The 14,424-nt window shown below is 41.0% G+C and overlaps 1 protein-coding gene across 1 annotated transcript; it reads right to left on the bottom strand.

Annotated features, from left to right (window-relative positions):
- Positions 1-8: 8 nt before the first annotated feature.
- On the bottom strand, positions 9-11,466 carry LOC310996335 (vomeronasal type-2 receptor 1-like; the record flags this gene model as incomplete). Its single annotated transcript, XM_083985711.1, is given in 20 exon segments — positions 9-79; positions 158-281; positions 374-601; positions 961-1,236; positions 1,309-1,515; positions 1,758-2,027; positions 2,260-2,346; positions 2,486-2,780; positions 2,990-3,248; positions 6,999-7,604; positions 7,607-7,643; positions 7,645-7,883; positions 7,961-8,081; positions 8,878-9,105; positions 9,410-9,685; positions 9,769-9,975; positions 10,054-10,323; positions 10,548-10,634; positions 10,774-11,068; positions 11,270-11,466. Coding segments are annotated over 20 exon segments (4,380 nt in total), but the record flags the coding sequence as incomplete, so codon positions are not given.
- Between the last annotated feature and the right edge of the window lie 2,958 nt (positions 11,467-14,424).

Below are 14,424 nucleotides of genomic sequence, written 5' to 3' on the forward strand. Positions count from 1 at the left end.
TCTGTTTTCTTGGGAACACAGTGGTCACGCTGGGGACTGGACCAGAAATCCTCTGAACAACTGGTGCACTCCATGGAGTCTGTGAAAAAAGGGAAAGAGTTACAAAATGGTTTTATGCTATTTATGTAAACTGCCATGTTTAAATCTGAACACTCACCACTCTTATTGCTGATCTTTCCCTCAGAACAGGGGATGCAATCAAAACAACATTCAGGTTCCCCCTTCTTTCTGGCTATGCGAGTACCTGGAGGACAGCTCTCACTGCACATTGACAGGGGAGGCTGTAGGGAGAAAAATACATGTGTATTTGTGTTATTTTACAGATACAAAAGAGCCATGTAAAAAGTAAGGCATCTGATAGATCAATATTGACCTCTTTTGATTCAAAGTTCCAGTAGATTTCATCCTCATGAAGTGTGAGCTCTTCACCTTTGAAGGCCGATTTCTTAACCTCTCCCACATTCTGAACTTGAATTCTTCCATCGGGGAGCCACTGCCAGTTCATGATGTCATAGATTGGTAAGACATCACCATTCTCATCAAATGACACTTCATCACCAAACGGTGTGGTGAATTTGACCTTTTGCAGATAATACACAAGCTATGAAAATAAGAATAAAGCATAGAGGTAAACCCATAATTGTACAATGTCTCAATAACTTGTCACGTGGCCAGAGGCCTCTGCCTATAGGCAGAGAACACACACACCTATAAATTCAAACTTTAAGACATTTTTGGGACTATTTGTGGAATTTTAGCTGTCATGTTTCATTAGCCTTTTATTATTATTTTTTTCTTTTTTGGAGGCTATTTTACTGCTTATTTAGCATACAGCTTGTTCTGTCTAATTGTGGCCCTTTTGGTTTTAATATTGTTAATCCTGGTCCTTTTCTCTTTGGTCACTACAGTACTTGCCCTTGTACCTGACATAAACTGGTGTAGTATAAAATTATCTTTCACCTGCCAGGGCTCCAGTCGCTGTAAATTACCACAGCTGTTGCCACTGAAAGGCCCTCTCCCTGGCTCACACTGCAGCATGTTATCAAGAGCATATGCCAGGGCGTACACAGCCTTATACACATTGTACTCTGGCCTGAGATTTGAAATGTCCAAGTACTCAGTCTTCACACTCTCTAGATCGTCCTGTCCAGTGCATAATGCTCCTCCAGCTTCTACCCAGCCTGCTGGAGGTGGTGCAAATCTACACTGAAATGTGTATTCCCAAAACTGATTTACCTGAAACAAATTAAAAATGTATTAAAACAATGATAGAATGTTTTTGTAATTATCAGAATGTGAGACTCTCACCATACTATTTCCATAGCTGTTGTTGTGATGTAGGTCAGGATGTATTTGTAAGAGGAATTCCCTGAGTCCTGGTATTTCTCCTCGACGGATGGCAATACCCAGTGTTCCACCCAGGTACGGCATGAGGCGAGGAGTCTGGAGAACAGCAGCTGATGTCCAGGCTTCACTGGCCATCCACTGCAGGCCTGTCACATTCTGCCTCATGACCTGTACAAAAGCATCAGCCAAGTATTAAAATTGATAATGCCATAATAGTGTCATTTACAGGTACAATTAGCAAAGTGACAACAGTCCAGAATGCACTCAGTATGGTCTTGTGTACACTATTAATGACAGGTACAAAAAGACCAAAAAAACAAACTGAAGCATTTTGAATGAGCAGTGCTTTGTCTTATTGTTGACAGCCTGACTAAACTTTATGTTTGACTACAATCAAGTCGCAAACCAACCTCTTTCATGAGATCAATCATATGACCTTCGTGTGCAAACACAATGACCACGCTAGCTGTGGATTTCTTCATCAAATTCACAATCCTCCTTAGTTCAGCTGGGTTGTCACCCCAGGGTAAAATCTCTGTGTAGGCCAGACAACCTCCACCAGAGGGACCCAGGTCAGAGTGGAAAGATCGGGCAGCATGTAGTCCATAATCATCATCACTAATTAGCAGACCTGCCCAAGTCCAGCCAAAGCGTTTTAAAATCTGAATCATAGCACGCACCTAAAAATACACAGAGGTGGGATTAGTGCACAGGCTGGAAAAAGGTTTTCACTGGAAATCCTGTTAAACCAGTTTCACAGTGGATCATGTTTAATTACAGCCTTTTAGTGTTGTTATCTGACACCATTTATTCCATCAATAAGACAAATATTTATGATACACAAAATCAGCAATGTGCATTTTTTTTTATTGTGAAACACAGTTGTGTTTCATATTCCTGATAGATTCTTACCTGAAAAGCATCACTTGGTATTGTTCTGAAAAAGGATGGAAACTTTTGCCGGTCACTCAGGCAGGAACATGTGGAAAAATAACTCACCTGCAAAGAACAGACTGTACAACTTAAAGCCATTCAGTGTCTTTACCAGTTCTTTCAACTTTGTAAGGCTGACTGTGATGTGTTTACAACTAACTTTAAAATTTGAAAAAAAAAAGGGTGTCAAGACACAAAAACTTACCATCGGCACTCTGTACAAACCTAACACATTGGAGATTGCAATAGAACGTGTAGAGGAAGAATCACCCACAATCCCGAGGACAGGAGGGGTTCCTTCACAGGTCTCATGTAATGTGACTCTCTCCTCTTGACCACTGACTAATGACAATGCTGCACGAAATCCAACTCCTAATTTGTTGCAATTGTCATACACACTGTAACCCAGAGTCACATTCGGTAGCAGGTTTGAGTTTCTGTTGATTTCTTCAATAGCAAAGGCCATAGTCTGGGTCAGCCTAAATCCTATGACATCAAAACTAACACATAAAAGATTGCTGTTTACTTTTAAAAAAGACAACATGATATAGTAGTGGTGAAAAAATGTATATACATTGCATAATTACACATTTTGCAAACAATGAAAACAGTCAAATTGACTAAAATATTTCTAGACAAAGGAATAAAGCAATTAAGTGGTATCAGATTATCAAAAATTCACTTTTTGTTTTTAGTCTGACAGACTCACCCATGGCATGTAGGCTGCTGTGGCCGTGAGGTAAAAGACAGATCAGGGTGGGTAGAAAAGAAATTCATTTCAAACAGACCACCTAGAACCACATCCCCAGCCTTGTGCATCCCATTTAGATTAAACTGTTCCTGTAACCGACAGGAGGTATAGAGGGGGGAAGGCAGAGCAAAGGAAACACATGGATATAGGATCATGAGCAAGAGCAAATTAGGATCTAAATATGCCCTCATGATGTCAGAGTTACACCAATTGTCAACTCACTCAGTAAGTCTCTATGTCACCCCCTTTTATTGACTTCTAGTATTACTTAATCTTGCACACCACCCATGAAGGCAGGCAAGGTAGTATGGGCAGGGCCTAAACTGCATACTATTTGACATTGTACTTGGGCATAATTGATGTGTGGACTTTCCAAGGCCAGCCGTTCCAAACCACATTGTGGAAAACTTCCATGATTGAGGTCTATTGAAAATTATACAATAGTCACATACTTTTTGTGTACGATCTTTTTTATATTCACTATACATATTTATATTTTTATTTACTTTAAGTTGTAGATGAAGCAGACAAGCAACAAATCACTTTGCAGAGACAGAGTTGTATCAGAAGAGTAATTTTTTCTTAAAGCAGAAGTAAGCGATCCGGTCGTTTTGGCTAACTTCTTGTCAGCCGATGGAGTTGGCAGTCCCCGCCCTCGTCATGGATCTATTGGTCCTTGTCCCTACGTCATTCACGCGCATCCATTGGCTGCACACACAGCCCTTCATGCCGTTCTCTCTCCTCATTGGAAAAAGCTTGTAGGATACAAGGAAAGTTTTCTCCTCGGCTTACAGCAGAGCAGAGTGACTGACAGACCCGTGTTTCGGTCCAAACACTCTATGTAAGTGATTGCTGTCGGAAGATATAACTATTTAAGACTTATATTAACACAAACATTCCACTTACTTCTGCTTTAATACAATATCAAATTGCTGTGTAGTGTACAAACTGAAACATCCTCAATCCACAGGCAGCCCTCACATTAGATTGGCAAATTAGAGTTGTATGAAATGTTACTACATGCCAGCAGCATAACTAAGTTGGTGAAATAACACGTATTTGATTGCACTGCCTTGTCGGGGTTTTTTTGTGGTTTGTGTCCCTAGTAACTTGGCAGACATCAAACAGTTCTGACACTGTTAACCAGCAAAAACAGTGATCTAGTGACTCTTTACCTTGATAGGTAGTCATGCAATATTGTTGTCTGTCAATTCCTTATCCTTAGTCCATTGGGTACTACAAAAAAAGGGCAACACTTTACTTGAATACGTGTTCATAAGATTGACATAACACTGTCATAACCATGAAAGTGCACAGTGCTTTGCCCGCCTTAGTGATGAAAAAGGCGATTTCTGTTAATATTGTAATCCCTACAATTACAGTATATACATTTTGGACTGTCACTGACTGGTTGCATTTTCCAGTTGGGTGCTTAAATTTAGCGTAGCGTTAGTTCTGGCAGGCCATGACGTCAAGCTCTTAATCAGCACAGCGTAACTGTCTTCACCTGTGCAGATCAGCTGATGGCTCAGCTGACTCCCCGTGGCTGCTTCCTATTGGTGAACTGCATTCAGGGCGCACTATTTAAACTGCTCTACTCCGACGTCACCTCCCTTGCTGCTGCTGCTGCTTCCTCTGCCGGCTTTTTTGCAACCCACCTCCACCCCAGCTCCTCCTGTCATTGTATCTTGTTGGTTGCTCTGCTCTGTCTGGGTTTTCTTTGCTGCTGCGCTCCCTGCTTATGCCGTTCATGATGGCTCGTGAAGGGCAGGAAGGTGCTCTTCCTGCCTCAGGCTTTCCACGCAAGCGCGTGGAAGAGCAGGGGGTCCCAGAACAGTACCATACCGCCAAATTAAACTGTGCAAGTAAATAAATATTATTTTGACATAGTGGTCCTGACAGAACTATTTTTCTGTAATGAATGGTTGAGTCCTGTATGTCCAATTCTCAGATGAGCAATGCTATCTTCCTCCCTTCTTTTCCATATTGATTGTGCATATGACTTAATAAATAATTTTGCCGTAGAGGTTTATATTGTAGGTTTTTTGGGGGTTGTGGGTTGTGTGATGTAGTACATACTTATATATCTGCAGTAGATTCTATTTAGGTCCCACTTTAGAAGAGCAGACCATGGGCTGAGTCGTGAACATTAATGTTGCTGTGTACAGGACCACAAGTAAAAACAATGCCCACATATGAAAATCTGTGGAATATTTTTAGTGGTTTATCTCCCCATGAAAACAGCACTTTTTTGAGGCACATATTTTCGAATCAAGGTTAAATGCATGGTGCTTTATGGAAAAAGTCACCAATCAGTGTGTTGGTGCCACAGGTGGTGTGTGTTACCATCTGTTGCCCAGGGTCCAACTCTGTGCATTTGAAATACGGTGGATAGGTCACATGAGGCTGCAAAAGTAACCAAATCAGAGCTGTGATGGAATGTAAAATTAATAAGACAGAAGCAGTATTGCATCAACATAACACTTAAGTCATTTTTATTGAAAGCTACTGTTTCTGGCTCAATTTGGTGATCATCGCTGTATTATCTTACACATAGTTTTATCGGAGTTTGTTGTATTGTTGACATTCTTCAGCATATGGTCCATAATGACATACACTCAAGTGACAAATCTCTCTACAAGGAATTGATAATTAAGTTATTACACACAAAGTAAACTTAGAGAGGATGCCATGGTGGATCAATGGGTCAAAATGTAAAATATTGGCCAATATATGGAAATATTTATTTTAAACCAAACCATGACCATTCCTTAAAGGGACAGTATGGGACTTTATTGGCTTTTTATTGACAAAAATCAAATATCGCTTTCATAAATACGTATTTCACTGAAGTGGAATCGCGCCCGCATACAAACGAGCGCTTTCTCGTACCTTAGAATGAGATGTTACAAGTCGTTACAAACATACAGGGGGGGGTTCACCGAACCTTCTCTGCCATGTTGAATCGCCATGTTTTACGTTCAGTGTCACCGTGGCTGTAAGTAACCTCAAACTCGGGCCGCCGGAGCTTCTCGGCTCGGGGAGAAAGTTTTCCAGACAGCGCCTGTTAAAACTGTCACCACCGTGTAGCTAGTGTGAGGAAGGACGGAGGCACTGGTGTTGCCTTCAGGTGCAGTCAGACACCTGAATGACGCCGTGAGTGACGCCGTCGGCAAACCAACTGGATGTTATTTTACTCGACGAGAGAAAGCCGGTAAAACGTGGGTCAGGTAAACAATACGACATCACCATGACAACATATTGTCACGCCTGTATTGTTTTGCCTCGTGCTGGCGGACCGTTTGTTTACATAGAGGCTTGTTTATCCTGATACATGCAGCGTGTGTTGTTTTTCTGACTTCTGCCCGAGTTTACGTAAACGCAACAGCAAGAATACGTGCCGACATGCAACCGCACTGCTAGATGGGGGTAAATCTCACATACTGTCCCTTTAAAGCTGTCTAAGTTGCTTTTGTCTAAACCTAATCAAGCTACTACAGCAGCATTGTCGCATCATGAATAGGGTAGTTATTTATTTAATTATTGTTAGTGAAGTTATTTTAAAGCAGAAGTAAGCGGAATGTTTGTGTTAATATAAGTCTTAAATAGTTATATCTTCCGACAGCAATCACTTATATAGAGTGTTTGGTCTGAAACACGGGTCTGTCAGTCACTCTGCTCTGCTGTAAGCCGAGGAGAAAACTTTCCTTGTATCCTACAACCTTTACCCAATGAGGAGAGAGAACGGCATAAAGGGGCGGTCCTTTCTGTGTGTGCAGCCAAGGGATGCGCATGAATGTGGTGACGTAGGGACGAGGGCGGGGACTGCTAACTCCATCGGCTGACAGGAAGTTAGCCAAAACGACTGGATTGCTTCCTTCTGCTTTAACACTTTATGAAAGCATATCTCCAGTGCATTCAGAGTTAAACAATCTAAACCAATTTTATGACCTTTGGGTGCATCGACCATGATAGCTTCTTTTGTTTCTCTCTGGTCTAAGTAGGATTATGTAACATTTCGGTCCAAACAGGGCCACCAAGAGGCCAAAACTGGAGGCCAGGATGGCAAATACCTCCACTGCATCTGCATATTTTCCTGGTGAGCTGACGTAAGCAGGGACAAAAGCCACCCACACAGCACAGAAGATCAACATGCTGAAAGTGATGAGTTTGGCCTCATTGAAGTTGTCTGGAAGATTCCTTGCCAAGAAAGCTAACAGGAAGCTGAGGATAGCCATAAGCAATAAACCAAGTAACACTCCAAAACCAATTGTTGATCCGACTATGCACTCATAAACTATCTTGTCAATGTTATATTGGTTGTTTTTACGAGGAGCTGGTGAGGCAGAGACAAGCCAGGCAGTACAGATTGTGGCTTGAACAGAAGTAAGAATCAGAACTGTCCCTCTCTGCTGCACAGCACCAAACCACTTCAGACTGGATCCACCTCCTGGATTGGAGGCCTTGAACACAGCCAGAACCACCATGGTTTTAACCAGGATGCATGAGACACAAAGAACAAAGCTGATGCCAAATGCTGCATGTCTCAGCTGACATGTCCACAGTCTGGGTGGCCAATAAACAGTAGTGAACAAAGGAAACATAGTTTTAAGCGATACCAAGAGCTGGAAACTGAGTTCAGAATTGTTGGCACGAACTATAGGTGTTTTACGATGGTAGATGAAGATGCCCAGGACAGCAGCACAAATAAATGTGCCCAGTAATGAGGTGGCTGTCAAGCAGATTCCCAGAGGCTCATAGTAGGAAAGAAAGTCTATTTTCTTAGGAACACAGTGGTCACGCTGGGGACTGGACCAGAAATCCTCTGGACAACTGGTGCACTCCATGGAGTCTGTGAAAATAAGATAAGAAGTGAGGTACGTGTTGATTCTATGTTTACTAACAACAATGATGAAATTGAGCACCCACCAGTCTTATTGCTGATCTTTCCCTCAGAACAAGGGATGCAGTCAAAACAGCACTCAGGTTCCCCCCTTCTTCCGGCCTTGCGGGTACCTGGAGGACAGCTCTCACTGCACACTGACTGAGGCTGTAGGGAGAAAAATACATTTAAGTTATTTTATACTACTGTTCACTCCTGGAATGAGTTATTAATGCATACACAGCAGTGGCATGCATTTGGCTGTTAGACACACTGTCAAGCAGAGCCAAAGAACTGAAAGAACTACCTCACAAAACATCATCAATGTTTGATTCTTCAGACTCAAACATATCTTTGCAGTATTAGGAAATCTCTTTTTAATTTGTGGCCTGTCCTGTCTCATGATTTTTTGCTGCCTGCCACTCTCTATTTTTGCACTCCCTTTAAAGCAGAAGTAAGCGATCCGGTCGTTTTGGCTAACTTCCTGTCAGTTAGCAGTCCCCGCCCTCGTCCCATAGTCACCACATTCAGGCGCATCCCTTGGTTGCACACACGGAGAGGACCGCCCCTTTATGCCGTTCTCTCTCCTCATTGGATAAAGGTTGTAGGATACAAGGAAAGTTTTCTCCTCGGCTTACAGCAGAGCAGAGTGACTGACAGACCCGTGTTTCAGACCAAACACTCTATGTAAGTGATTGCCGTCGTATCTCGACTTATATTAACACAAACATTCCTTTTACGTCTGCTTTAACAGTAAATACGTCAAGAATAGAGGGGGGAAAAAAATCTGAAAAACATTTCTATCATAGTCTTCCTATATTTTCCTGCGTACGTAGTTTCAAAACCCCAGCTTCTGTCTAATATCAACTTTAACTTCTATGCCTAAGTACTGTTTGCCTTCCTTTTCGTGATGGCATGCCACACCGAGACTCAATATATAGTAGTCTAAAAAAGCAGTAGTAACCTCTTTGGATTGAAAGTTCCAGAATATTTTATCCTCATGAAGTGTGAGCTCTTCACCCCTGAAGGCTGATTTCTTCACCTCTCCCACATTTTGAACTTTAATTCTTCCATCAGGGAGCCACTGCCAGTTCATAATGTCGTAGATTGGTAAGACATCACCATTCTCATCGAATGACACTTCATCACCAAATGATGTGGTAAAGTTCACCTTTTCCAAGTAGTATACGAGCTATGAAAGTCAAGACAAATGATGATGAACAAAATAATTATATTGTTATGTTTTTTTTGTTTTGTTTTGTTTTTTGGAAATAATATCTCATTATTTAAAAACCATATCATATAGTCAGTAGGATCTCTATGACCTGATAATACTAGCAACTCAACTAGAAAATCTGCCATCAATCATCTAGCATTTCACAACAGATAAATTAATCTCATTGCTTTGTTGTATGTGCTGCACTAATGCACAGACAAAAAGTTGTCTAAGGATAAGATTAGGTGATAAATAGATGGGATGTAATCTGATACCTCACCTGCCAGGGCTCCAGTCGCTGTAAATTTCCACAGCTGTTCCCACTGAAAGGCCCTCTCCCTGGCTCACACTGCAGCATGTCATCAAGAGCATATGCCAGGGAGTACACAGCCTTATACACATTGTACTCTGACCTGAGGTGTGAAACATCTAAGTACTCACTCTCCACAGTCTTTAGATCTTCCTGCCCAGTGCATAATGCTCCTCCAGCTTCCACCCAGCCTACTGGAGGTGGTGCAAATCTACACTGAAAAGTGTATTCCCAAAACTGATTCACCTGAAACAAATGTATAGCTCTGTATCAAAAATAGCATTAATATATTATTCTAAAAGCAATATGAGATTGAGTTAAACTCTCACCACATTATTTCCATGGCTTTTGTTGTGATGCAGGTCAGGTTGCATATGTAACATGAATTCCCTGAGTCCTGGTATTTCTCCTCGACGGATGGCAATACCCAGTGTTCCACCCAGGTACGGCATGAGGCGAGGAGTCTGGAGAACAGCAGCTAATGTCCAGGCTTCACTGGCCATCCACTGCAGGCCTGTAACATTCTGCCTCACCACCTGTACATTACAGTATACTGTTTATAGGATCTACACTTATTTTCAAAAGCTTTAATTAATGTTCATTTGAAAACCAACCTCTTCCATGAGGTTAATCATTTGACTGTAATGTGCAAACACAATGACCACGCGAGCTGTGGATTTCTTAATTACATTCACAATCCTTCTTAGTTCAGCTGACTTTTCACTCCAGGGCAAAACCTCTAAGTAAGCCAGACATCCTCCACCAGATGGACCCAGGTCAGAGTGGAAAGATCGGGCAGCGTGGAGACCATAATAATCATTACTGATCAGCAGACCTGCCCAAGTCCAGCCAAAGTGTTTGAGAATCTGTATGATAGCACGCACCTAAGAATACAAAGAGGCACAGACTGGAATAATCTTTAACTCATGTTTCATTATGACCTTTCAGTGTTGTTATTGGACACCGTACAACTCCGTCAATGACGGAAATGATTACTGGTAATACACTAAAGGAAAATATAGTATTTAACACAAAGTGTATGAATCCTGATATTTTGACTGCCCATTAATTATTCAACATATTTTCACTTTCATTATAAATGTTTTACCTGGAAAGCATCACTTGGGATAGTCCTAAAGAAGGATGGAAACTTTTTCCGGTCACTCAGACAAGAACATGTGGAAAAATAACTCACCTGCAAAAGACAAACTGCACATCCTGAAACTGTTCAGTTCCTTAGAGTTTTCAGCTTTGTAATACTGAATGCTCCATATTTACAACTGTGATTAAATAAAATGAAAAGAATGAATTGAAGATAAGGCAGAAAAACTTACCATAGGCACTCTGTACAAACCTAAAACAGAAGAGACTGCAATAGAACGTGTAGAGGAATCTTCACCTACAACCCCGAGGACCAGAGGGGTTCCTACACAGGTCTTGTATAATGTAATCCTCTCCTCTTGACCACTGGCTAATGACAATGCTGCACGGAACCCAATTCCTAGATGGTTGCAGTTGTCAAACAGACTGAATCCCAGAGTCACATTAGGTAGCAGGTTGGAGTTTCCGTTGATCTCATCAATAGCAAAAGCCATGGTCTGGGCCTGTCTGAATCCTAGAATATCAAAACTAACACAGAATATTACTATGTATGACTGAAACATACAACATGACATGCAATGTTACATGGCAAAAGATTTATGGAACAGTGAAGACAGTTGAATAGCAACAACAATAATAATAAATTAAACAATTTGGTTAAATGGCACAAATATTCTTTGACATTGTATCAGATAATTAATTTCTGTTTTTTCCCAGAGAAAGACTCACCCATAACAGGCAGGCTGTTGTGGCTCTGAGTTAAAAGACAGGTCAGGATAGGTGAGACCAAAGTGGATTTGAAACAACCCACCTAGAACGACATCTCCGACCTTGTGCATTCCATTTAGGTTAAATCGTCCCTGTAACTGACAGGAGGAGGAATAAAGAGGAGAGGATGCAGCAGAGGTGAAGTAGGAATGTAACATGAGTAAGACCAGATTGGAGTTTAATAAAGCTCTCATGACTCCTGTTTTCTGTCTTTCCTATCACTAAGTCCTATCACTGTGACATTCCCTTTTATTGACTTGCAGAATCATCCAATCTTGCTAACCACCCATCAAGGCAGAATAAAATATGGGCAGGGTCAAAATACATTTCATCAGACACTGATTTTTACTGAGCAGAATTAATGTTTGTGCTGTTGATACTCTCCAAAGCCGTGTTGGCATCCTTTCTATCCAGATTTAAGTTGTGGATGAACACCATTAACTCTTTCGCGACCACACTAATTCCTCAGCACATCCGCTCAGGACCACATGTTTTTGGCTATTTGTTTACCTTTTTCTCACGTCGAACCGAACTCTGTGCATCACCTAGAAACAAACGGTTTTCACGTGGTTGAAGAGTGACTTTCCAACGTGCTCCTCGAAAAAACAGCGAGTTTTTCCGCCGTTTCGTTCGTGAGTACGAAGTAGAAGAAGAGAGCTGGGTTTCTCCAAAAACGGAGCTCCTGCTCTAGTTTCAGAGAAAAACGCACCGGAAAAAGTCGCCAGATTTGTCGTCGGTCGCTTTTGTCAAAAAAAAAGTCACCAAGAGGGTTTGGAAAGTCACCAGATTCAGCGAGAAAGTCGCAACACTGTAGCCGACAGCCGCACAGCGCTGCACGCCGTCCCCAGAGCAGCATTCAAGGAGACCGATTACTCAAACAAAACCAAGATCACACAGTTTATAAAAAAAACATTATGTTTTGATTGTAGTTTAAAACAGTTTTATATATCAGAGGACTACCATATTCACACACAGGGTACCTGAGAGTGTCTATTATCGTAATCTGTAAAAAAAACGGTTTTGAACGAGTTTAACTCGTCAATGGTCGTGAACGTTCGGCAGGCCTGTGACGAGTTTACTCGTCAATGGTCGCAAAAGAGTTAAGGTCTACCGATAATGTGTGAAACGTGTATTTATTTCTACACAGTATGTTCTGTGGATATCATATTAGCTGACTTTAGTGGACTAATTTCTATCTAAACTTCTAGATGAAGTACACAGGCTTTTTACTTTCCACTTAAATAACTATTTGCCTGATAATGTGATGACCCCTCCACCAGGGGCAGGGCATCCCAGTCTCTTTTTTGTGTTCATGTCAGCCCAATACAACACACCTAGTACAAGTTTTTTTTTTTTTTTTTCTCATTCATTGTGCAGTTTCAGCAGGGGCAGTTTTTACTAACAAAAAAAGTATATGCCCATATTTTCTGTGTGAGAAATGCACTAAAATAAAAGCCTAAAATAGACAAACCAGTGCTGAGTATGTGAATTTCAATTTATGCTAATAATAACAATAATAATTATGCTAAGTTGTTGCTGACACATATCTGTACTTCTGCAACTTCTCACTTCATTTAAACTAGTAAATGTTGCTGTCAGTGATAATACCATTCTGTCATTCTATTGTCCTGATCTGCCCTGAAGGGACTCATTCTTTGAACTTCAATATATGTTTGGTTATTTGTTCATTCGGTTTTGCTTTGAAGCAGCTTTTTGTACGTCCACCCCAGATAATAAATATGTCCTATACATGCTTGTTTTCTTATGGCCCAGTATACACCTGGTTCCATGGCCAAATTATGTCCATACATGATTCCCGTATGCTGCTGGACCAATAATAGTACATTTAACAGAAAACAGTCAATACAGAGGAAGAAAACAGGAATCAGGTCAAGGACCAAGGTACCTATATGTTGGGTCAGAAGTTTAATTTCACCATCTGGGTTGTGGGCGCATGACGTCCGTCCGACTACCCATTTCTCCGACCATACATTTCTTTATTTTTGCGTCCATTAATCCGACCTCCCATTTCTCCGACTTAAGTAGCCCTAACCCTTAACCTTACCCTAAACCTAACCTTAACACTGTAGAGTGGGTAGTCGGAGAAATGACCCGTCGGACTTATGGGCAGTCGGACTGATGTATGCTCCCCCTGGTTTGTAGCTTTACTTCAAGTCTTTGTCTTGTTTTCCCACTATATTGGCTGTCTGCCCAGTCTGTTACACATGTGTCTTGTTAACTCATCCCTCGTGTGAATGTAGTCTCAGTGCTCCCTGTTATCTTTTTGAGTTTGTATGTTTTTGTCCCTGCCATGTTCCCTAGTGTTTCCTTGAACTCCCATGTTGGATCCTGACTTTTCTATTATACTTTCAATTTAAGATTCTGGGTTTCTGGGGTTTACTGGATTTGTTTTGGTCTTTAAGTATATGTTTGTAATTCAGGGGAACTTTCATATACCATGCTACAAAGTTTGTCTTAGACTGCTGTCTTTGAAGCACTTATCAAGTTTAGGCACTTTACTGTACTGTAGGTAAGCCAGGGTGATGGCAACACTGGTCACCATACTGATGGAAACCATGTAGAATACAATTCACAGATTATGAGTTCTTATTGAGTCACGTTATTATTACGTCACTTACATGTTTCTCTACCTAGTTTCTGTTTGTTTTGTTGGTTGGCTGAGTTGGCAATTTGTTCATCCAACCTGTGTCTGTGTGTACTTAAGTTGGAATATAGTAAAATAGACACTACAAATATGTACCAGTACTCTTGTTTATTTTTTCACTAGCTTTAAAACAACTGCAAAAATAACTTATTTGTGCAACATATTAAACTTAATCTTCAGTAGGTCATTTTGTTTCCTAAATATAAGTGACAACATGACAGGGTTATTTATTTATTTGTTTTAAGGACTGAGTTTTAACATTTTATTCTATTAAGCATTACACAATTGCAAGGATCCTAAGTGTCAAGAGAGAAAGACAAATAGAGACCACTGTCAACAAATTGTAAATACTTAGTTACTTTTATGACTTTGGTGTTTCTCTAAAACATGGTAGCTTTCTTTAGCCCTTTCCCACTAAAATTAGCGGGTTGGCGCAGTTTTTTAAACGCGG

Source organism: Trachurus trachurus (assembly GCF_905171665.1).
Source record: "Trachurus trachurus genome assembly, chromosome: 13".
NCBI classification, from domain to species: domain Eukaryota; kingdom Metazoa; phylum Chordata; class Actinopteri; order Carangiformes; family Carangidae; genus Trachurus; species Trachurus trachurus.